The following is a 24,581-nucleotide window of genomic DNA, read 5'->3' as shown; positions in this document are numbered from 1 at the left end:
CAGCTTATAGATCCTATTAAGGCCTTATTTCATTCTGGGCATTGCCATGTGTACTGACTACAGTCATCTGCAAGGAGTTTGTATGTTCTCCCCTCCTTGTGTGGGTTTCCTCAGGGTATTCTGGTTTCCTCCCACACTCCAAAGACATACTTATAGGGAATTTAGGTTGTGAGCCCCATCGGGGACAGCGGTGATGATTTATGTAGAGAGCTGTGGAATTAATGGCGCTATATAAGCAAGTAAAATAAATCAGTGTCCATATAGGTTTGTATAACAGAACCATATTGATACAGGGAAGATATATATCTATGTACCGTGTTAGGCAGTAGATAGAAAAATATTTAGAATTGAGAGTCCTCATTGGCTGATACCTTTTATCAAGCACTGAGGACTCGCAATTCTAAATATTTTTCTAACAGAACCATAGGCACTTACTGCCATATACAACCCTAGTAGCAAAGCTACCATCATAATGCCACGTGTATAAGCCTGTACTTTGTATAAGCACTAATCTCAGGTCAAACATTATGAAAATTGGTGTTAACCTGTTAACCCACCTCTTCCGACAAGCCTACAACCTGCAGTAACCACCGATCGACCAAACCGCTGCATGACCAGCTCTATCCTCACCTACTGTATTCTCACCCATCCCTTGTAGATTGTGAGTCCTCGCGGGCAGGGTCCTCTCTCCTCCTGTACCAGTTATGACTTGTATTGTTTAAGATTATTGTACTTGTTTTTATTATGTATACCCCTCCTCACATGTAAAGCGCCATGGAATAAATGGCGCTATAACAATAAATAATAATAATAATCCCTTTCCCTCCCCAAGCCTGTTTTCACCTTCATGACCAGGCCAAATTTTACAATTCTGACCAGTGTCACTTTATGAAGTAATAACTCTGGAACACTTCAATAGATCCCACTGATTCCGAGAATGTTTTCTTGTGACATATCGTACTTCATCGTAGTGGTAACATTTGTTCAATATGACTTGCGTTTATTTGTGGAATAAAAGGAAATTTGGTGAAAATTTTGCAATTCAAACACTTCATTTTTATGCCCTTAAAGCAGAGGGTTATGTCACTCAAAATAGTTAATAAATAACATTTCCCACATGTCTACTTTACATCAGCAACATTTTTGAAACAATTCTTATACTCCATATGTGGAGGAAAACTATTGTTTGGGTGCATGGCAGGGCCCAGAAGGGAAAGAGCACCGTTTAACTTTTTGAATGCAAAAATGTCTTGAATCGAGAGCGGACACCATGTCACCATGCTTAAACCCCCACAAGTGACCCCACTTTGGAAACTACACCCATCGAGAAATGTATCTAGAGGTGTGGTGAGAACCTTGCACCCCCAGTTACGTCACAGAAGTTTATAACTTGGAGCCGTGAAAATAAGAGAAATTTAAAAAAATCAATTTTTTCCCACAAAAATGTTATTTCATCGCCAAACTTTGCATTTTCACAAAGGTAATCAGAGAAAGTGCACAGTACAGTTTGTTGTGTAATTTCTTCTGAGTACGCCGATATCCAATATGTGGAGGAGAGCTACTGTTTGGGCACACTGCAGAGCTCGGAAAGAGAAGGTGTGCCATTTGACTTTTTGAACGCACAATTTTTTGCTGGAATCATTAGCAGATGCCATGACAAGTTTATAGAGCCCCTGATGTGCCTAAACAGTGGAAACACCATACAAGTGACACCATTTTGATAACTAGACCCCAAAAAGGAATGCATCTAGATGTGTGGTGAGCACCTTGAACCTCCCATGTGCTTCAAAGAAGTTTATAAGTTTGAGCTGTGAAAATTTTAAAAAAATCTAATTTTTTCTAAAAAAAAAAATTTTTTGTGGCCCAGTTTTTTTTTAATTTTCACAAGAGTAACAGGAGATATTGCACCATACAATTTGTTGTGCAATTTCTTCTGAGTACGCCGATGCCCCATATGTGGTCGAAAACTACTTTTGAGGCACAGTGCAAAGCTCATAAGGAGAAAAGCGCTATATTGGAGCTCAAATTTTGCTGGAATGGTTTGAGGGTGCCATGTCACATTGGCAGAGCCCCTGAAATGTCAGAACAGCAGAACCCCACCCATAAGATATGTAATTTTAAAAACTAAACCTCACTAAATTCATCTACGGGTGCAGTGAGCATGTTGACACATGTGCCTTACAGAAAGATATACCATTGGGTGGTGAAGAAAGAATAATTGCATTTTTTATGGCTAAAATGTATGTTTTAGCCCCAAATGTTAAATTTTTCTAAGGGCTAGTAGGAAAAAATGGACCTCTCATTTTGTTGTGCAATTTCTTTGGAGTACGCCAATATCTTAAATGTAATCAGGACCTTCCCAACCTCGACATATGGATATGTCTAAGGTTGTGAAGAAGTTAATGAACAGGGGTGCAGAGGACAATCTTCAAGGTGATCGTAATCATAGGCTGAGTTCATATTGTGCTTTGCCGCCTGTTTAGAAACTTCCATCTAAACACCCAAAAAACTATTCAGACATCCCCTTCAAATACACACTGGGGACAATTCTTCAAGACTGGCAAAGTGCATGCTTGCGCTATTCGTTAAGGGATGCACGCTACTTACTGAATTTGACGCCTCTTCTCATTGGTTTGCACTTCCGTGCGCCGTGCCTGAAAAGCTACTCCAGTCACTTTTGACTAATTTTGGCGGAGATTATTCAAATTAGCATGAAAACGGTAAAAGTTGCAATTTTTTTTGCACAACTTCCTTTTTTTAACTTGTCATCTACCCTTTTTTGAGCTGGCAGTTATGTCTTAGCAGCATTCTAGAAGCATGATATACGCAGGTACTTCCTTTCCCTGTCATTCCTTTATGTACTGTATCTACCGTTTTCCAATCTGCATTACTTTAAAACTGAAATCCTCCTCGTCTGTATGTCTGTGTCATTATATTGCTGCTAAAGACATATTACACTTACTTTATAATTCTTAAAAGGGGTGATTTGCAGATTGTCAATTACATTTATCACATGAGATCAAGTTGTCTGAAAGTACAGTGACCAATTATCATTACATGTAAATGCACGGTAAATTTTACATGTTGTCCTACTTTTGAGATATTTTACCACTAAGCTATTAATGTCCAGACTCCTCTTCTTTCTCCTTAGGCTACATCCCCACGGTCAGTATTAGACAGTGCTTTGGACGCAGCACATGTCCACTCCGCCCAAAGCGCTGCTGGCTTTTGAACACAGGTGATTCCGCATGTGTTCATTGATCCGGATGAAATCACCGCATCCTATACCTTGTACGGGTGACTTTTATCTTGCGGAGACAGAGCTTCTCCGCAAGATAAATAGACATGCTGCAGTCTGGAAAGATGAGCTGCATGTGCGTCTCCGCAGGGAATCTGGAGGTGTAGGTGCATGCATAGTAAGGATGGGATTTCATGAAATCCCATCCACTATGCTGTAACATCTGGCCGCTGTGGGTTGGACGCTGCAGATGTATGCAGCGTCCAACCCGCAGCGTTTAGTAACTGTGGGAACACAACCTAAGATAGACATAACACTTGTGTGAAGCAGCACAAAAGGCAAACACAGTTTTAGGATGTATTAAGAGAAGCATAGAGTCTAGATCACATGAAGTAATTATCCCCCTCTACTCCTCCTTGTTTCGAGCTCATCTGGAATACTGTGTGCAGTTTTGGGCACCACATTTTAAAAAAAACATCGAAAAACTGGTGCAAGTTCAGACAAGAGCTACCAGGATGGTGAGTGGACTGCAAACTATGTCTCACGAGGAACGGTTAAAGGAACTGGTTATGTTTAGTTTACAAAAAGAAGGCTATAAGGAGACTTAATAGCGGTCTACAAATATCTGAAGGGTTGTCACAGTGTACAGGGATCATCATTATTCTCATTTGCACATGGAAACATGAGAAGCAAAGGAATGAAACTGAAAAGGAGAAGATATAGATTAGATATTTGAAAAAACTTTTTGACAGTGATGGTGATCAATGAGTGGAACAGGCAGCCATGAGTTGTCGGGAGTTCTCCTTCAATGGAAGATTCAAACACAGGTTGGACAGACATTTGTCTGAGATGGTTTAGTGAATCCTGCATTGAGCAGGGGCTGGACACGATGACCCTGGAGGTCCCTTCCAAATCTACCATTCTAGGATTCTATGATTCCTCTTACGAAGCATGTGGTGCACCTGTAATCTGAGACACTCACCCCACTCTGAGATTAGCCAGCACATCTCATACCGAGTCCAAGTATCAGGTGATCAATGGCAAAAAAAGAAGTGAAAAGGATGGAAGAAGGGACATATATTCTATATTTCACAGCTAGTTTGATTATATATCTGATATATAAAACCTGAGGGTTGCTTTAGTCCTTAATCAGTAGGAATCTCAGCATCAATGTTCTGTTCTTTCGGTCTATAAGGTCTTCTTCATCTGCCTATTATGCTATGCCCAAGGCCCTACTTGTCGTCGTTTCCAAACCTGTTTTTCAGGCTACTTACACATATAAATTAAATTGCAAAAAAGGAATAAAATTTCGACAGCTAACATTTCTTGGCTTCTGCATCTAACAAAGATACGTAAATTAAAGCATACTTAGCAAAAGCCATGAAATAGTCAGCTATTCTGTGTATCCATGTGCTCCAAGCTAAAAACATATTGTCAAAACAAAACGCCTAATGAGCCAAATCACAAGGAAGCCATAGCTCATATCAAGCTCGTCAATATGTCAGAGGCAATTCATTACAACAGTTCATTTACTCAATGCTACACATGTACCCATTCGACAAAAAGATCATTTTGCATTCTCGGCTCCGCTGCAGCCATGAACTATTCTCCGAGGATGACTATAATGGATATATCAGATTAGGTCCGGAGTGGAAATACATAAACGACACATGGAATTACTTCCTTTCTCGGACAATGGGAATAAACCACTGGGCACACTTCCTTCACAGACACAAATGCCAGTGTTCATGGTTTTGTATTGTGACAGCTATGAAATATGTGCAGTTTTAGTATTTCCAGCAGAAAGGTGAGGATTATGAAATACTACATAGCTTCAGGAGCCAGCAGTCAGCATCTGATGTGTGACAGATGGTTTGTCCACATAGAGATAATCTAATGAATCATACTGAGAAAACCAAGAAAAAAAAACCTACAGGGGAGTGACAATGGCAGTGCCGAAACGGCGTTCACACCTGGGCATTTGTCTATGAGGGTCACTGGAGTCCCCTACAAGGTCAAGACACAGTGATGCTATAATGTTATTGGACAATAATCAATTATTACTGAAGGCACTGTCTCACAATAGAAATGTGCATCATTTTATACTGAATATAGGCAAATAGCCCCTGCAGAGAGGAAGATGACTGAAACAAGAGTGCCCCCTCCTGGATGTAGCAATCCTAAAAGTCAATACCAAACCTTTAACATGTCTTGACTCTTGACACATGACTTAAGGCCCCGTCACACACAGCGACGCTGCAGCGATACAGACAACGATGCTGATCGCTGCAGCGTCGCTGTTTTGTCGCTGTGTGGTCGCTGGGGAGCTGTCACACAGACAGCTCTCTCCAGCGACCAACGATCAGGGGAACAACTTCGGCATCGTTGAAACTGTCTTCAACGATGCCGAAGTCCCCCTGCAGCACCCGGGTAACCAGGGTAAACATCGGGTTACTAAGCGCAGGACCGCGCTTAGTAACCCGATGTTTACCCTGGTTACCAAAAAAAAACAAACAGTACATACTCGCCTTTCGGTGTCCGTCAGGTCCCTTGCCGTCTGCTTCCTGCTCTGACTGAGCCGCCGTACAGTGAGAGCAGAGCGCAGCGGTGACGTCACCGCTGTGCTGTACTTTCACTTTCACTTTGCGGCGCTCAGTCAGTGTGGGAAGCAGACGGCAAGGGACCTGACGGACATCAGATGGTGAGTATGTACTGTTTGGTTTTTTTTACATTTACGCTGGTAACCAGGGTAAACATCGGGTTACTAAGCGCGGCCCTGCGCTTAGTAACCCGATGTTTACCCTGGTTACCAGTGAAGACATCGCTGGATCGGTGTCACACACACCGATTCAGCGATGTCAGCGGGACCTCAACGACCAAAAAAAGGCCCAGGCCGTTCCGACACGACCAGCGATCTCGCAGCAGGGGCCTGATCGCTGGTACGTGTCACACATAGCGAGATCGCTACTGAGGTCGCTGTTGCATCACAAAACTTGTGACTCAGCAGCGATCTCGCTAGCGATCTCGCTATGTGTGACGGGGCTTTTAGGATAAGAAGCCAAAGTAGACACTCTGTTTGCAGACACGTGTTTCAGGCAGTTGCTCCTCATCAGTGCAAAGCAGGAGATCTGATTTGGTTGAGTGCTAGGCTTGTGACGGGGAGTATAAATGGTAATGTTATATACAGAGCATACAATAAACAATACTGAAGAACCACAGTGGCAGAAACATCCAGACCTTTACTAGCTGAACTACAGTGATGATGGGCTGACTATTAACACAGTACTCAGAAGCCATAACCTCACTGATGATGGCAGCACAGTTAGCATGTGACCGATGAGGCAAGTGATTGGCTGCAGCAGTCATGTGTGGATAGTCAGCATATCTCCAGGACAGATGAAGGCTGGCGGGAAGACATGACTGGAGTTTAAATGGTGGGGAATTTCAAGGGCAAGTACGGTATATCTTTATTTCACAATGCCCCCCTGGGTGAGTATATCTATATTTCACAATGCCCCCCTGTTTAATTTCATGTAACTACTTAAAACCTTGTTTTCCATCTCCAATGCCAATTTATTTTAACTTACCTAAAATATACCCTGTCAATTTTAAGCACATTTTCTAAACTTTAAACATTATGCATTATTGAATTAATAGTAATTATTTTTCTTTACAACCATTTTCTTTTTAGACAATCACTTTACTGTAAATTTTCTTATGGAAAAGAAACAGTTAGCTCCCACATAAATTTCTGTATCTCCTTCAGCAATTCTTTGTGTGTATAGCCTAGAGTAAGAACAGGTATTTGGGACCGTTACAACATAATATGTGGTATTACATGGGAGAATAGGGAAGATATTACAAGACTTGCAAAATTTGTTTTGCTCAACAGAATTTCTGTCATTGTCATGGATTTAAAAGTCTCCTTGATTATAAGGTATGGGACTTGGCAGAGAGGAGAGTTGGATGAACTGGGTAGAAGACTTGAGGGTGAACTGAAGGAGTGAACTATGGGAGCCATATAGAAAGATGATGCAGCAGTCTAGGCAGAATATGATGAGGACATACACTAGCATATTTGTTGACTCAAAGTTGCAGACAGATAGGAATTGAGAAAAACTTTTGAGTTGAAGGTGGCATGAGGTGGTAGGGACTTAGATGTGTGCTTTGAAAGGCAGGACAGAGATTACTCGGAGGCAGCAAACCTGTGAGTGTGGGGAAATAGAAGAGCCATTAACATGTTTTGGTGGAAGGAGGTTGAGAAGATGGTAAGAAGAATGATAACTTCAGTGTCTTCCGTGCTGAGTTTCAGAAAGTGGTGGAAATGAAGGACAGAGGGAGAGAGTTGAGATGAGAGAGTTTGTAAAGAGATATTTGGCAGATGGAATTCTGGGCAGAAGAGGTAAATGTAAGTGTCATTAGCATAAAGAAGTTACTAAAAGCCACAAGACCCTATAAGATGCCTTAGGATAAAAGTATAGAAGGAAAACAGTAGGAGTATCAGGATAGATCTCTGAGAGACACCAACAGGGCCAAGTATGTACCGTAATACTGGGCTGAAGGAAGAGGACAGGTCTAGGAGGAGCACACAGTAATGTTGTGAGTGAGGCTTTGGCACATAGCAGATACTTAGTGACTTAAAGTTTTGGAATCTCAAGCTAAATTGTGGCCCGTCGAAGAGATAGAAGAATGAAATTGGGGAGGTTGGTTCAAGGTAGACTTTTTTTTTTTTTTTAAGGCAAATAAGGACTAACCGCCTAAAAAGGGTTAGATGAAGGATGGATTTTTAAAGATGGGTGTGGCGATATCATATTTAAAGGAAGAAGGTGCTAGTGTTAGTGGTAAGAAATGATAGTGAAAAAATGGGTTAATGCTCGCCACTAATGATGAGCGAGCATGCTCGTTACTCGGGTTTTATGAGCATGCTCGGGTGGTCTCTGAGTATTTTGGGCGTGCTTGGAGATTTAGTTTGTGTCACCGCAGCTGCATGATTTGTGGCTGCTAGACAGCCTGAATACATGTGGGGATTGTCTGTTTGTTAGGGAAACCCCACATGTATTCAGGCTGTCTAGCAGCCGCAAATCATGCAGCTGCGTGGACATAAACTAAATCTACGAGCACGCCCAAAATACTCGGAGACCACCCAAGCATGCTCAGAAAACCCGAGTAATGAGCATGCTCGCTCATCACTACTCTCCACCATAGGATTGAGAAGATGTAGAATGGACCACTGTCATGTGCACAGATAATTAGATGTAATAGGGAGAGAAGGTTGGAAAGCTTTTCATTGGTAATGGTGAAGGAGTGTGCTAATAAAGAAAATCTCTGATGGTTCTGACTCATGTTCAGTTATTAAACTACTATAAGGCCTATGTGGATTCGGTCATACTGGAACAAGTAGTTTCACAACAGCTAGGGGGTTTTAGGTTGCAGAAGTCTATTGTGTCTATTATATATTGGAAACAAGACAAGTCAATGGTTGATCCTGTTAGAAAATGCAAATCTGAACATGGCATTAAATGCTACAGCTAGACAGCCAGAGAAAGACATATTGCCTTCTTTTGGCATAAAGTATTTCCATTATTGAAACCCAGGAGCACACAAAGTACACAGGACTAAGAGAGACTACATTATTTCAGTTCAGAGACTTTGCATTAATATTGCATTTGCCAATGACTCATCCAGGTGAAGCTGAGTTGACCGCCAGCTGCAGAGGAAAGAAAGCAAAACTCAGAGGTTGGGTTTCTATAAGGAAGGAAAAGGAACTGTTTGTGGCTGAAATAGAGAAGCATAACCCTGACTGAAGAATGTACTGAGGATCTTTAATTCCATTGCAGATTAAGAAACACTAAGATTTAGATTGTTCAGGAAACAGAAGAAACAGTCATCAAGGATGATGAAATCATAAAAAACGAGGAAAAGAGAACAAAGTGGACATCCAGAAAACCCATTTTAAAGTGTCGCTCACTGTCAGTAGCAAAGCATACAAGCTTACTAATATGAAAAATATATATATATGCTGCAGTACACTATATCCTCTGGCTCCCATACATGTCGTAAATTACTTTCAAATGGAAAGCCATTTGCCATCACAATCAATGCTGACTCCTCCAGGTCTAAAAGTGGGTTCCAATGTATTTTTGTAATTCCTGATTACCATTGCGTCTATACCTAGAATTGTAGCATTTAAAGGGAACCTGTCATAAGGTTTTCAACATCTGGCACCACATTTCGTTCCCTCTAATTAACATTTTAACAATCCATTCCTCTCACCCTCGCAGAACTTCTTACCTCCAAAAATGATCGCTGAACAGTCCTCTCAATATATGCTAGCCAGCGTCATGACCACCCCAATCTGAGAACCTGCTGTAAGCCTGCTAACCCAGCCCCTACTGCTTTGATTGATGGTGCTAGTATCACTTTTGTCATCCATCAAAGGCTGAGGGACTGGGTTAGTAGGCTGATAGCAGGCACACAGGAAGGCTTGTCATTATCTAGCATATAGTGAAAGCAATGGTCGAAGATCATTTCTGGAGGTATGTAGGGCTGCAGGGTTGTAAGGGATGGACTGGTGGGCTGCTAACTAGAAGGCACAAACCAATGGCGGCAATTTAGAAGCAGGAGACTTAATGACAGATGAACCACTTTAACTTTCTAGTGGTGTGGAGGTAAGTAGGCAACGTGAAGCTCTGTATCAAATAAAGGAAAACCTATAATACTATGTTACAAAATTAATCACCACCACATAATGTTGGATCTAAAAATGACAGTCTTTAAAAGATGCAAATTCACTTTAAGGGCTTCAGTCACATATTGGTGTGAAAAAAATTGACAAAGATATAATTGAGTCCAGTCTGTTGTTTTCACTGACCCATTCTTTAAAATGTGCTAGTTTAGTCCACCAATCTGACCCAAGTACGACACGTCTCCATTGTATGCAGAATATTGAAAAATAAAACAATTCTTTTCAGGGACCCTATGTGGTGGTCAGGGGCGGACACAGACTGCTTGGGGCCCCTGCGCAGGAAATGTGCCTGGGCCCCCCTCCTTTTAAGGCGACAAAGCTAAGGGACTGTGCTATACAAAAGTGAGTACACTTTATACTAAGGGACTGTGTTAGACATAATAATCGATAATAATGTCTTCCTCCACCTCCCCCTGTTCTTAAACCCATTATAAATCCCCCGCATCCCATTATTGCCCTCTCCCCCAGCCCCCATGATTGACCTCTTCACCACCTCCATTATTGCTTTCTCCCCCACCACCCCATATCATTGCCCATTCCACCACCTCCATCATTGCCTCCTCCCCACCACCCCCATCATTGTCCTTTCCACTGCCACCATCATTTCCTCCTGCCCCACCACCCCTATCATTGCCCTCTCCATCAACCCAATCATTGCCTTCAGCCCCGTCACCCCCATCATTGCCCTCTCCTCCACCTACACACACACACAGCACCATTCACCTCTCTGCACACACACACACCTCACCTCTGCTCACACAGTATCCTGAAGCCGCACCATCGCTGGCAGCTTCCTGTCTCACACAGCCGTGGCGCTAAATGATGATGTCATTCAGCCGCTGCTGTGTGGCAGGAAGCAGGATGGATCCATTCCCTTTTTCTCTTGCAGGCAGCGGAGCTGCAATCCCATGATGGCAATCTGGCCAGGGGCCCCCCGGAGACGGATAAACTGGCCAGATTGCCCTCATTATTAGCCACCCTGCAGGCAGGGATGGTTTTAGGCAAAGTGGGGCCCTAGGCAAAGTTTAAAATGGGGCCTCAAATCCTAACATATTGCACATCACACAGAAGCATTTCTATTGTATTTACAAGCGCTGAGTTCAGGCCACTAAAGGAATGTGATCGACAATACTAAAGTTGTTCAACGCTTGTTTCCCGGCCTCTTTACACTGTCTGAGAAAGAATGATGGGAACAGAACAATCACTAATAGATCACTAACAGATCACCATACAGTATCATGTTACCAGCAGCACACCTACAGTTTACAACGGCGATGTGCTGCTGAGAACAATGATCTCTGTTCCGGCATAACCAATCCAATCAGTGGATGAATAGGCAGCATTTTACTTGTTTAGTATAATACACCTCATAGTCCTCAATATATTATAATGTGCACCACAGTCCTCCATATTGTAAAATACACACCGCATAATCCTCCATATAGTATAATACACTCCTCAGTCCTCAGTCCTATAATTCACTTCCCACAGTATAATGCACCCCATAGTTCTTCATATAGTATAATGTATTCCCCATAGTCCTTGATACAGTATAATGCAGCCCACATACAGTATAATGCAGCCACCCCATAGAGCATAATGCAGCCACCCCACAGAGTATGATGTAACCCCCATGGAATATAATGCAGCCACCCTCATATAGTATAATGTAGCCCCCCCATAAAGTATGATGCAATCACCCCTCATAGAATATAAATATAATACAGCCCCCCATAGAATATAATACAGCCCACCTCCCCAAAGAATATAATGTAGCCCAATCAAAGAGTATGATGCAATCCTCCCTCATAAAATCTAATACAGCCCCCATAGAATATAACACAGCCCACCTCCCCATAGAATATAATGTAGCCCCCATAGAATATAATGCAGCCCCCCATAGTATATAAAACAGCCTTCCCCATAGAATATAATGCACCCCCCACAGTATATAACACAGCCTCCCCCATAGAAGATAACGTATAATGTACCCACCTTAGTATACAACACAGCCCGCATAGTATACAGCACTGCCCGCATAGTATACAGCACTGCCCGCATAGTATACAGCGCAGCCTCATAGTATACAGAACAGCCTCATAGTATACAGCGCAGCCTCATAGTATACAGAACTGCCCGCATAGTATACAGCGCAGCCTCATAGTATACAGCGCAGCCTCATAGTATACAGCGCAGCCTCATAGTATACAGCGTAGCCTCATAGTATACAGCGCAGCCTCATGGTATACAGCACACAGCCTCATAGTATACAGCGCAGCCTCATAGTATACAGCGCAGCCTCATAGTATACAGCGCAGCCTCATAGTATACAGCGCAGCCTCATAGTATACAGCGCAGCCTCATGGTATACAGCACACAGCCTCATTGTATACAGCACTGCCCCATAGTATACAGCGCAGCCTCATGGTATACAGCACACAGCCTCATGGTATACAGCACACAGCCTCATGGTATACAGCGCAGCCTCATAGTATACAGCACACTGCCTCATAGTATACAGCGCAGCTCTCCCCCCAGAATGGCCCCACAGTCCAGTACTCACTGTTATAGAGTAAAAAAGAAACAACAAACAACACAGCACACTCCTCACCTCTCCTCGTGCCCGCGCTGCTTCCAGTTCCTGCTCCTGCCGGCACACAGTGAGTGCGCGGCAGTGTCTGTCAGAGGCAGAGCGGGGAATGATGAGAGAGGGAGCGTCAGCTGACGCTCTCTCCTCCATCATTGCTTTGAACTGTACCGGCAGACGCCGGTATAGTTAAATGCGGCGGGGGAGTCGGCGCTGGTGGCAGGCGGGCCCCCTGCCTCACAGGGGCCCCATAGCAGCTGCGTGATGTGCCGCTAGCTGGGGGCCCCTGGGGGAGCGAGGACCTAGGCAGCTGCCTGCCCCTAACGCCGGCCCTGCCTGCAGGGGCCCCCTGGAGCCTCCGGGCCCCTGTGCAGCTGCACAGGTTGAACAGGCGGTATGTCCGCCCATGCCTCTGTCTCTGTCACCAATCTACAAAAATATGGGAAAAAAAATCCCCAAAAATGCTTTTCTATGTAAAAATCTAAAAAAATTAAATATTATACACAGAACAAGTTACACATATTTAAAGACATGCACCCGTAAAGGGAATTTCTCAGTAGTTTTTTTTGGAATTTGAGAGCAGCATAATAAAGATCTAGAAACCCTGATTCCAGGGATGTGCAACATCAAAAAGTTGATTTATTTCAGCTCTTCAATACAAAAAGTTAAACTCATATATTATGTAGAGTCATTACAAACAGAGTGATGTATTTCATGCGTTTATTTCTGTTAATTATGGCTTACAGCCAATGAAAACCCAAAAGTCATTATCTCAGTAAATTAGAATAATTAACAAAAAAAACACCTGCAAAGGCGTTTAAAAAGGTCCCTTAATCTGTTTCAGTAGCTCCACAATCATGGGGAAGACTGCTGACTTGAAAGATGTCCAGAAGGCAGTCATTGACACTCCACAAGGAGGGTAAGCCAATAAAGGTCATTGCCATAGAAGCTAATGTTTACAGAGTGCTGTATCCAAGCATAATAATGGAAAGTTGAGTGGAACGAAAAAGTGTGGTAGAAAAAGGTGCAAAGCCTTGAAAGGATTGTTCAGAAAAGGCCATTTAAAAATTTGTGGGAGATTCACAAGGAGTGGACTGCTGCTGGAGTCATTGCTTCAAGAGCCGCCACACACAGACGTATCCAGGACATGGACTACAAGTGTCACATTCCTTGTGTCAAGCCACTCATGACCAATAGACAATGCCAGAAGCCTCTTACCTGGGCAAAGGAGAAGAACTGGACTGTTGTCAGTGGTCCAAGGTGTTGTTTTCAGATGAAAGTAAATTTTGCATTTCATTTGGAAATCAAGGTCCCAGAATCTGGAGGAAGAGTGGAGAGGCCACAATCCAAGCTGCTGGAGGTTTAGTGTGAAGTTTCCACAATCAGTGATGGTTTGGGGAGCCATGTCATCTGCTGGTGTAGGTCCACTGTGTTTTATCAAGACCAAAGTCAGCGCATCCATCTACAAGGACATTTTAGAGCACTTTGGAGATGGAAATGTCATTCTCCAGCAGGACTTGGCACCTGTCCACACTGCCAAAAATACCAATATACCTAGTTTATAAACAACAGTAACACTGTGCTTGATTGGTCAGCAAACTCGCCTGACCTTAACCCCATAGAGAATCTATGGAGTATTGTAAAGAGGAAGATGAGACACCAGATCCCACAATGCAGACAAGCTGAAGGCTGCTATCAAAGCAACCTGGGCTTCCATAACACCTCAGCAATGCCACAGGCTGATCGCCTCCATGCCACGACGCATTGATGCAGTAATTGATGCAAAAGGAGCCCCGACAAAGTATTGAGTGCATTTACTGATTACATATTTCAGTAGTTAAACAAGAAGTTTCCCAAGATAAATATCAAAAATAACAGGTCCAAATTCAAAAACCATTATGAACACAAAAAACCCCAATACATGTAATGAAAGTAACAGGGGAATCAAATAATATGTTCAACCATAAAATCAATTTTATTAATAGAAATTAACACTTAAAAATCTGAGCATATTATCACTACCAAAGCAGGAAAGTTGGGGGATCATAAGAGAAAGTATAAAAGGGGTAAAAATATATAATATAAATAAGTGTATGCAAAGCATAAGGCTCTGCCAAAATTGCACAAGTGAAATTGATGTAAACAAAGGTAAGTTGCAAAGGGTTAAAAGATGTGAAAAAGGCAGAGCAACAATAGGGAAAAGTATAAAGTGAAAAGTATGGTCCCCAATAACACAGATAAAAATAGGTCTAAATGTGTCAACATACCATATGGCCATATAATAGAGAAAATAATTTTGTAGAAAGCTAATAATATCAATTATCAATTCATTAAATAAAATTATAAAATCCGTAACCTGATTGTCCACAAGCATCTATCATAATTAAATCAAGTCCATAAAGAGGTTCACAATCCCGCCTGTTCAACAGTCTATCAAGGCTCCATAATGTCTCATAGAAAAAAATAATAAAGAATTCACAGTCTAGCCAGAGACCATTTTTAGAGTTCATATGTTCTGCAACAGATCCATGGAGAACAATAGCAGAGAAAAACAAGCTTGTTTGTAGGAAGACTTTACTCCCCCAATTCTCCATTTCTTTATAGGATGAAAAATGTTCACAAAGTAGAAATCATCACATACATGGATATAGATAGGTGGATTAAAATCCGGCCTTCATGGCTGTATACTGCAGAGCAAACAAATATGAGTTAAAATCAATAAAAAAACACAAACCCACCTCCCAAAAGATGCCTCCATATTTCTAAAAATGAACCAAACCCCAGATTTTCATTAAGCCTGGTCGGTACCCAATCTAAAAGTCCACTTGCTCTCAACGTAAGCAAGAGTTTTCTTGAGATCACCACTTCTCGGTCCCAAAAGAACTCTGAGAAGACTTGAATCCCTATGATGGAATTGTTGAAAATATCTTAGTAGGGTTTTAAATTGTTCAAGATCATCCTCTGTCCTAGATTTGTCCATGTCTCTTACATGTTCCTTGATACATACGTGAAGTTCTCTAGCAAGGAGACCAATGTAGATTTTCCCACCTGGACATCGGGCGTGATAGATCACCCCTTAAATGGTGTCTGATGTCATATGTCTAACTTAATGACATTCCCCTGAAGGTAGCCCTCTCAGGTGTGTTCATAGTTGTCAATAATTGTGTTCTGTCCTGTTTATGAGACTAGGACACCTGCTGATTGTGCTATGTCTTCACATGTCTGTGTGGATGTGACGTCATAAGTCGTCTGCACCACAAATAATATGGGAGTGAGCGGTGACATCTTACTCCTTTAATCCCCATTCTCCTGATGATGCCTGAGAGCGGGCGAAACATGTTGGGGGATTAATGTTTATAGATTTAGGGCGACAGGACCTGCATTACAATAACGGTGACAATCCGCCAGTATATAACTAATCGCTGACTGCAGCAGTAAATGGTACGGTGTATTCACTGCCTGTGACTGTGACACTATAATAGCACAAAGAAGCCGTAATAACAGGGTCATTTTCATTTATGGGGGTTTTAATTGTTTTCTTTGTGTTACATGTAAATAAAGCAATATTATAAAGAGGAAGAAGAAGATTTCGGTGACCCCAGAGATGAGCAGCAGTGACCCGTCCTTCCGATGGGTTGTGGTGGGATTTCTGTAAATCACATGTGATGGGTTATTGGGAACGGTACAACCTGTATTATATATAGCACTGATGGCTTTATTATATACTGCCCCAATATCACCATATTCCTGGTAAGAGGTAATAATTGGTAGAAAGTGTTGGTTATACAGAGAATATAAAAGCTCAGGAAGAGTTTACAGCTCCGTGTATTCTGTCCATGAGGTGCAGTAGAGCCGGCTGGGTGGCACTGGGGGTAATAGGTGAGCACCACTTTGGTGGAATAGACTCTTGGGAAAAATGATAAAGGGAAATGGGACATCGAGGAAATATGTGATAAGAAACATAGAAAAACTAATAAAAATATTAACTTTACAATACAAAAATAATGTAAGTTATAAAATGGGACGATGATGAAACACATAGAGGGATTAATAATCTAATAAATAAACCACTGGAAGTCGCCATGAAGTTCTCTGCCGTTCCTCTGGACTCTAAACTGTCACCCATGATGCCCACATCACAGTGTATAGGGCAGAGCAGGGCCAGGAGCCGCTTCCTGGCAGGAGCCACCTGAAGGTTCCGTCACCTCTGACCTCTGGTCACCTGCACACGACCAACTGCCGTTTACTTTCAACTGTCGGCTGAAGTGATTGGACCGAGGTCTACAGGCGGGAAGAGATTACGGAGAATGGTGACTACTGGACGAGGAGAAGAGAGTGAGAAGAGGAGCGAGGAGAAGAGGCGCGAGGAGAAAAGGAAGAGGGAAGAGGACAGCGTGACCGGATTAAAGAAGAAAAGGATACGAGACAACAGCGGATTGAAGGAGTCAACACCTGGATGCAGCGGAGACCCTGGATCATCCGGCCCCTATGCCAGGCTTAACATCAGCCGCTTCAACATCCACCAGGTCCTAGGTAGAGGCGCCTTTGGCAAAGTAAGGCCTACATATTTGTTATTTGAAATCTGAGATTTTTCATATATCCCCATGTATTGTTCTCTGTTATCAGCCATGTCTTGCTTTGTTATTGCTCATTGTAGTGTCCTTCTGTGAGATGAGGTATAAGACATCACCATAGTTAGGGCTAGTGCTGCTATAACCTGGTATTCTTCTATACTGGAGGGTTCATCTCAGGGGTCACAGCTGTAGAGGGCAGGGGACATTATTTTTTTCTACTATCAGGCTGCCATATTGTACATACATTTGTCTCTGTGTTTTTATTAAATCTAGATAATCAATGATATTTGGACCATACTAATGCCAACTCAATGCCTCTACTAATGCTTACTCTGTTTATTTCCATATGGTAACAGAGGAAAACCCTTTAAAAAGTCATCGTCATTTTAATTTTTATTTCATAAATCAATAGCAAACATGAAAATAAGCAGCTTTGTAATAATTCTAATCAGATAAATCTTCTTTCTCCACCAAGACTGATTTTTCATATTCTATATTCGCAATTTCTGGGTAAACTCTGTATTTAGTGAAGACAGATTGTTACATTACTGAGAGGAGATGACAGTTGGTGCTGATAATATTCTATGTAGTGGAGAGGAGGGGCTAAATGCAAAACTCCTCCCTCCTCCTCCCCCTCCCTTCTGCATAGAATATTATCAGCACCAACTGTCATCTCCCCTCAGTAATGTAACAATCTGTCTTCACTAAATACAGAGTTTACCCAGGTACATAGAATTTTGAAAATAAAAAATCAGTCCTGGCGGAGAAAGAAGCCGATTTGGCTGATAAAATGTATTACAAAGTTAAATATTTTCATGTGTATTATAGTTTTATGAACTAAATATTAAAATGACGAATATTTATTAAGACCTCTCCATAGCCCATCCATGGAGCAGGCAGTGCATTGTTCTGATAGATAGATCTGCTCCTCTATATGGTCCTGGTCACTAGCAGACTGAGCGATCACTCAGTTTTCTCATGCGCCTTGTGGACTATAAAATCCAGATCCTTCCACCCCTGCAGACACCTTCTAAGTATTCTCCATTTGTGTTTTTCAGGTGGTCCTGGCATCTGTCCCCGGCAGTAACATCAACGTGGCCGTCAAAATGATCACCAAAAGGGACAACGAGGACACTATCTTGAGAGAGCGGCGGATACTCCTGGCGGCCGGACACTGCCCATTCCTGTGCCACCTCTATGCCGCACACCAGTCTCAGCACAGGGCATATTTCATCATGGAGTACCTGTCCGGTGGCAGCGTGGAGGATTTGATCAGGATGTGCGGCTGCCTGAACATCGGCAATGTGAGGTGAGAAAACAGAGAATGTACCTAAAAGAGAACTAAGAGAAAGGGAAAAAAACTGAGGTCGGGGTGCAGCTAGGAGCACTGGCAGGGCATATATTTAGGGTGCTGGAAGCAGTAGGTGGGGTGCCATGGTATTTGGGGATTGCCAGAGAAGGATTTCATGACATTGATTCTGCACTCTGTTCTCTCCATCAGATTCTACACAGCAGAGATGGTAAGCGGCCTCCAGTTCCTCCACGGACACAACATCGTCCACCGGTAAGCAGAACTTTCCTCCTTCTCTCTGTCCCCAATGTAATACGATGCAGGTACTGAGTATGTCACCACGGAACAGACAGACCAACAGTTGAGGGGTTTAATAACAGGGATATGGTTCTCCTCGCAGGGAGGAAGCAATGCAAAATAACTAACAATAAAACAATGCAAAAATACGGGAGTTAAACAATATAACAGAATTAAGCAGGATTCCTTGAGAAAAGAACACTTATCAGTCTGAAGATGACTTGCTTGGAGGGTCGTCTTCTCCAACGTTGGCGCCGAGAAACAGTGGCACTTGTCGTCCCTCTGTTGTCCGTGGGCAGAGTAGTCTCTGAGAGCCTGCTGCCTGGGGTCTCGGGAGTCAATGTGGTATGCACAGGCTCTGAGTCTTTCACTTTTACAGCACAACCTGGAAATCGGGGCTCCGCACTGTTGTCTCTATGCCAGGAAAACAGGGGCTCTGCAATGTTAAGTCTCTGTACCAGGAAAACAGGGGCTCCGCAATGTTAAGTCTCTGTACCAGGAAAACAGGGGCTCCGCAATGTTAAGTCTCTGTACCAGGAAAACAGGGGCTCCGCAATGTTAAGTCTCTGTACCAGGAAAACAGGGTGTCATAGTCTCTAAAACGGGTCTCAAAGTGCCCCTCTCCAGTCACAGCAGAGTCCGCTTTATGTACTCACGAGATACAGTCTTTCTGGGCAGTCTCTCTCTATTTGTCCTCAGACCGGGAGCTCTCTCTCTCTCTCTCTCTTCTGAAGCGCAGCTGCACCCTGCTCTGCACGCTGCTCTGTCTCCTGCGCGCGTCCCTTTCCCGCCCTGTGGCTGCTTCCTTTCTGTCCCAGTCTCTCAGTCTCCCCCTAGGGAACCCGCAGCACAGCTCAATGGTTCCGGGCACAGAGCCAAGAAGGTAACCGCCCCCAGACTCTTCTTGTGCTTTTAACTCCTTACATTTTTACAAGCTGTAGATATGGCCCCCGGATTCCCTGGTGTCCTGCCGCCTATTCTGCCGTATTTTGTAGTGACCCATTTTCCATCTCTTGTATCACTGGACAGATTTCTTATTTTGTTTTCTTCTTTCATTGCAGTGACATAAAGCCGGATAACATCATGTTGGATGCAGATGGCCACATCCGTATCATCGACCTTGGGCTTGCCCAAGATGGCGTCTCCTCCTCCAAAAACATCTCTGGAGTGATGGGCACTTTCCATTACATGGCCCCTGAGGTGCATCGTAGAAAACGGTATGGCGCAGCAGTGGACTGGTGGAGCCTGGGGATTGTGGTGTCCAGGATGGCAGCAGGGCGATATCCATTTTACAACGGCCCCGTCAAGCAAATGGCTTTCAAATCCATCATCAACGAGAAGCCAAAATTTCCAACTTGGCTTGATGCTGACGTGAAACATCTCATCAAGAAGCTGCTGCGCAAAGATCCTCAGACATGCCTGGGTGTGAGCGGGAACATCAGAGAGCATCCATTCTTTACCACCATCGGCTGGGAGGATCTGGAGGAAAGGAGAGTAGAGCCACCATTTACACCATTCAGGCCAGTTCTGGAGAACCACCATCTGCAGTGGCCGGAGCACACAGTCCTTCACCCCGTGGCCGGATTTACGTACGTGTCACCAAGCTGGACCCGGTAAATATCTCCTCCTCTGGGAATAACACTCATCAGGTGCTGTTCTCTCATTGTGGTAATCATCATCATCGATCTTACCTTTTTTCACTTTTTCTGACAGTGACTTTATGTTTCTATTTTTCTTAGGTGGATGAAAAGATCTGGACTGTGAAAGAATTCACGACCATCTGGTGAGTGACCGATGTACACACAGGACACCTATTATGTCAGTACATTGTATCTGATGTTATATAGCAGAATGGTTCATTATAAAGACCATTCCCCTAATATAACATAAGATCCGGTAGATATATTTCCTGTCTTCCTCTTATGTCTTGCAGGATGAGCCCGTGCCAACTGCCCAGAACTTCATGCCTCCTGAACCATGCCTCACGTCTCTGCTGCTGTACGTCACCTCGGCTGCCCTTCAACATCATCTCTCTCTATACCATCTTCATGCCGGACCACTGCCATTGCTGCCCCAGACCCTTGACCTCCTGGGCTGGCATCTAACATCCCTCCAGCCTGAAGATCTTCTACCCCAGGAGCGGCCTGTGCTAAGTTTCCATCTGGTGAGTTCAGGAACAATAGTCGCACTTTTCAGTCCTGGGGCCGCTGAGCAGCAGCACGTAAGGAGCGGCCATTATCCCTGAACTCACCTTAGCACAGGCCTGGTAAGTATCGCACCCATCACACATCACCCACACTACATGGTCAGTGCAGGTCCCCACACTACATCATCAGTACAGGCACACACATAGCACACAGTACATATCAGCACATAGATGTAGGACATAGATCGGCTTCTGATCCTGAGATTTAATCTGATCGCCATATTTGGGGTCAGGAAGGAATTTTTCCCCCTAATATGAGGACAATTGGCCCATTCCTCATAGGGGGTTTTCGCCTTCCTCTGGATCTACAAGGCCTTAAATAGGTTTAGTATAATAGATTAATAAGTAGAATCACACACTAGAAGCACAAAAAAAGTTATAATAAAATAAAATGTTCTTACTTTAAAAGAAAAAATAGTTCCTATAAATAATAATTAGTCCAAGTAAAGAAACATATATATTATTTTACATGACAGGTATATTACACAGGTTAGGTACATTACACAGGTTAGGTATCAGCCTTTGATCTTGGGATTCATTCTGATCGCCATATTTGGGGTCAGGAAGAAATGTTTCCCCCTGATATGAGGATAATTGGCCGATTCCTCAAGGGGGTTTTCGCCTTCCTCTGGATCAACACGGCCGATACATTTAGTGTCATAGGTTAATAAGTAAGTGCACACTTTTAGAGCATAAAAAAAGATACAAAATAAAATATTATTAGTTGAAAAAATGTTTCCTAACCAAATATAGACATAAATTAGTCCAAACATGCTACCAGATTAGTAGGAAAAAAATAATACAACACATTTTTTTACTTTAATCTCATCGGTTCATTATCAGCCCTTGATCCTGGGATTTATTCTGACCGCCATACTTTATTTGGGGTCAGAAAGGAATTTTCCCCCCTGATATGAGGATAATTGGCCGATTCCTCACAGGGGGTTTTCGCCTTCCTCTGGACCAACACGGCCCATAGATAGGTTTAGTAAAATAGAATAAATAAGTAGCTTCTTATGTTTATAATAAAAAATATATAATTTATGTAAAATAATAATATAATATTTTGGATTTACAATAATATAGTCGACACAAATATAAACGTAAATTAGCGGAAAAATAGAAATTACTTTTATATTTTTATATAATAAACATTTATATAATAATAATATAATAAAAATTTTAAATAATATATATTTTTTACATTAAACTTACGTATACACATTAGCTATGAGCCCTTGATCCTGGGATTCATTCTGATCGCCATATTTGGGGTCAGGAAGGAATTTTCCCCCCTAATATGAGGATAATTGGCCGATTCCTCACAGGGGGTTTTCGCCTTCCTCTGGACCAACACGGCCCATAGATAGATTTAGTCTGATAGATGAATAATTTACACATATACATGATATATAACATATAATAACCTCATCTATAAATAAAATCTTCTTTTTACCCCTATACCTTTGTGTTGTCTTTACTCCATTGCTCGGCCATGTAGTCATTATTATACTGCCCCCTATGTCTGGTGGGCGCATACAGCAGTGTCCCCCACACTCCAGGCCTCACGGCCCCAACATATCATGGTGTCAGGATTTCCTTCGTATTTCTCGGGGGAGAGAACCTGCGGCAGCTTCTGAGGCCTCGATAATTCCATCCTCAGTGCAAAATGAAGGAAATCCTGACACCATGATGTGTTGGGGCCGTGAGGACTGGAGTTTGGGGATCAATGTCACACATGAGATAAAGCTGGATGAGCCCCGATATCGTTATATCCAATGGGGATAAATCAGGTAATTGCTCTGATTCCTGGGAGAGTCGGGTCCGGAGCAGGAGACTCTGGGGCCTTTCTCCATTTCCGCTAATAAATGAGAACCCTGAGCCACTCCATCCTCTATTACCTCAGAACTTCCTAACAGGACAGAAAAGAATGGGGTTCCTATACCAGACCCCCATATCATAGACATCCAGTCTGATTAGATCCTCCAGAAAAGATTAATGAAGAAGGAGAATCCCCTGCAGAGAGGCGTCCACAGCAAGAGATGTGATAGTAAGGCCATGTTCACACGTTGCGGTTTTTACCACGGAACCGCAGCGATTTTGTCGCTGCGGGTCCGCTGCAGTTTCCATTGCGTTTACATTTACATGTAAACCTATGGAAACCGCAAACCGCTGAGCACATGCTGCAGAAAAAACCGCGCAGAAACGCAGCGGTTTACATTCCGCAGCATGTCACTTCTTTCTGCGGAACTGCAGCGGTTCTGCACCCATAGACCTCCATTGCGAGGGTCAAACCCGCAGTAAAACCCGCTGATGAAAAAATATCTGCGGGTTTTATGCGGTTTTGGGAGTAGAACCGAAGCGGGAGGAAGTGCGTGGGCGGAAGTGCGTGGGCGGAGTGTGGCTGTCATCATGGAGGCATATCGTCGCATGGGGATCGATGTCGGTCATTTGATCGGTTTGGTATGTATGTGTGTGTATCTGTGTATGTGTGTTTGTGTATATGTGTGTGTGTGTGTCCCCATGCGACGATAGTGCCACCCAATTGTGCTAAGTCGCCGTATGGGATTACTACTTGTTCCTGTGTTTCCGGCGACTTAGCACAATTGTAAGTAACACAAAACACAAACACATACAATACACATACAATAAACGTAACATACATGACATTACATACACCATATAACAGAGTATATACTCACCGTACAGCACATACAGGTACGCAAAGCCCTCGCTCCTAGGAAAAAATCACCAAAAAATAAACCAAATCCATACTCCCTGTCCGCAGAATCCAATAACGAGTGTCCCACGCCGATCGCTTGCTCTCCAGGCGATACACTACCAGGAGCGAAGCTCCTAGCAGTGTATCACGTACTTTACCGGAGTTCAGCGGCTCCGGCGTCTCTATTTACGGCAGTACAGCTGCGTGTGAACTTTCCCACGCAGCACTGCCGTAAAGCGAGAGTACTGGGGTCAATGAACGCCGGTAAACTCTCGCGCATGTGCAGTAACACACCGACAGGAGCCATAGCTCCTGTCACTGTGTTGCTGCAGCCGTGGAGAGCAGACACATCTCCGGATGTGTCTGTTCTCCATGGCAGATCTTCATGGGACCCTCGTTGGATTTCTGCGGACAGGGCCAGGGAGTATGAATTTGGTTTGTTTTTTTATTTCTTTTTTCAGGTCGAGGGTCTTCAGATGGATTGAGCGTATAATAAAGGGTTTGTCAAAAAGTGGGTGTCTTTATTTCATTAAAATATTTTTTTCTAATGTTTGTGGTTTTTTTAACCCTTTCATAGGATTAATAATGGATAGGCGTCTTATTGACACCCCCCTCTCCATTATTAACCGGGCTTAATGCCACCTTGCAATAGCAAGGTGGCATTAACCCCTCATTACCCCATATCCCACCGCAACACGGGAGTGGGAAGAGAGGGGCTAAGTGCCGGAATTGGCGCATCTTTTTGATGCACCTTTTCTGTGGCGGCTGCGGGCTTCTATTTGTAGCCAGGGGGGGGGGGGGCAAATATCCATGGCCCCTTTCCTAGGCTATGAATATAAGCCCACAGCTGTCTGCGTAGCTTTTCTGGCCTAAAAATATAGGGGGACCCCAACACTTTTTTTGGGGTGCTCTCCCTATATT

General features: G+C 43.2%; 3 protein-coding genes across 10 annotated transcripts in view; 2 read left to right on the top strand and 1 right to left on the bottom strand.

Annotated features, from left to right (window-relative positions):
* SNCAIP (synuclein alpha interacting protein) overlaps nucleotides 1–24,581 on the bottom strand; it is a 344,510-nt gene that overhangs the window by 160,379 nt on the left and 159,550 nt on the right. The gene's annotated exons all lie outside the window — the stretch shown is intronic.
* Nucleotides 16,878–18,712, top strand: LOC143793890 (protein kinase C-like 1). The gene is made up of 3 exons (XM_077280836.1): nucleotides 16,878–17,123; nucleotides 18,203–18,453; nucleotides 18,646–18,712. Exons 1-3 carry the CDS (start codon nucleotides 16,878–16,880, stop codon nucleotides 18,710–18,712), a joined length of 564 nt encoding a protein of 187 aa, XP_077136951.1.
* Nucleotides 19,696–21,521, top strand: LOC143793833 (protein kinase C delta type-like). The gene is made up of 3 exons (XM_077280805.1): nucleotides 19,696–20,345; nucleotides 20,472–20,515; nucleotides 20,666–21,521. Exons 1-2 carry the CDS (start codon nucleotides 19,816–19,818, stop codon nucleotides 20,494–20,496), a joined length of 555 nt encoding a protein of 184 aa, XP_077136920.1. The 5' UTR covers nucleotides 19,696–19,815; the 3' UTR covers nucleotides 20,497–20,515; nucleotides 20,666–21,521.

This window comes from Ranitomeya variabilis, chromosome 1 (genome assembly GCF_051348905.1).
Source record: "Ranitomeya variabilis isolate aRanVar5 chromosome 1, aRanVar5.hap1, whole genome shotgun sequence".
NCBI classification, from domain to species: Eukaryota; Metazoa; Chordata; class Amphibia; order Anura; family Dendrobatidae; genus Ranitomeya; species Ranitomeya variabilis.
Note: the sequence above shows the minus strand (reverse complement) of the source record. Positions and strands in the feature narration are given on the sequence as shown.

Coding starts and splice junctions, on each gene's coding strand:
- LOC143793833 (XM_077280805.1), top strand. CDS start 19,816: ATGTTGGATGCAGATGGCCACATCCGTATCATCGACCTTGGGCTTGCC. Junction 20,346..20,471: donor GTGTCACCAAGCTGGACCCG/GTAAATATCTCC, acceptor TATTTTTCTTAG/GTGGATGAAAAGATCTGGAC.
- LOC143793890 (XM_077280836.1), top strand. CDS start 16,878: ATGGTGACTACTGGACGAGGAGAAGAGAGTGAGAAGAGGAGCGAGGAG. Junction 17,124..18,202: donor GTAGAGGCGCCTTTGGCAAA/GTAAGGCCTACA, acceptor TGTGTTTTTCAG/GTGGTCCTGGCATCTGTCCC. Junction 18,454..18,645: donor CTGAACATCGGCAATGTGAG/GTGAGAAAACAG, acceptor TCTCTCCATCAG/ATTCTACACAGCAGAGATGG.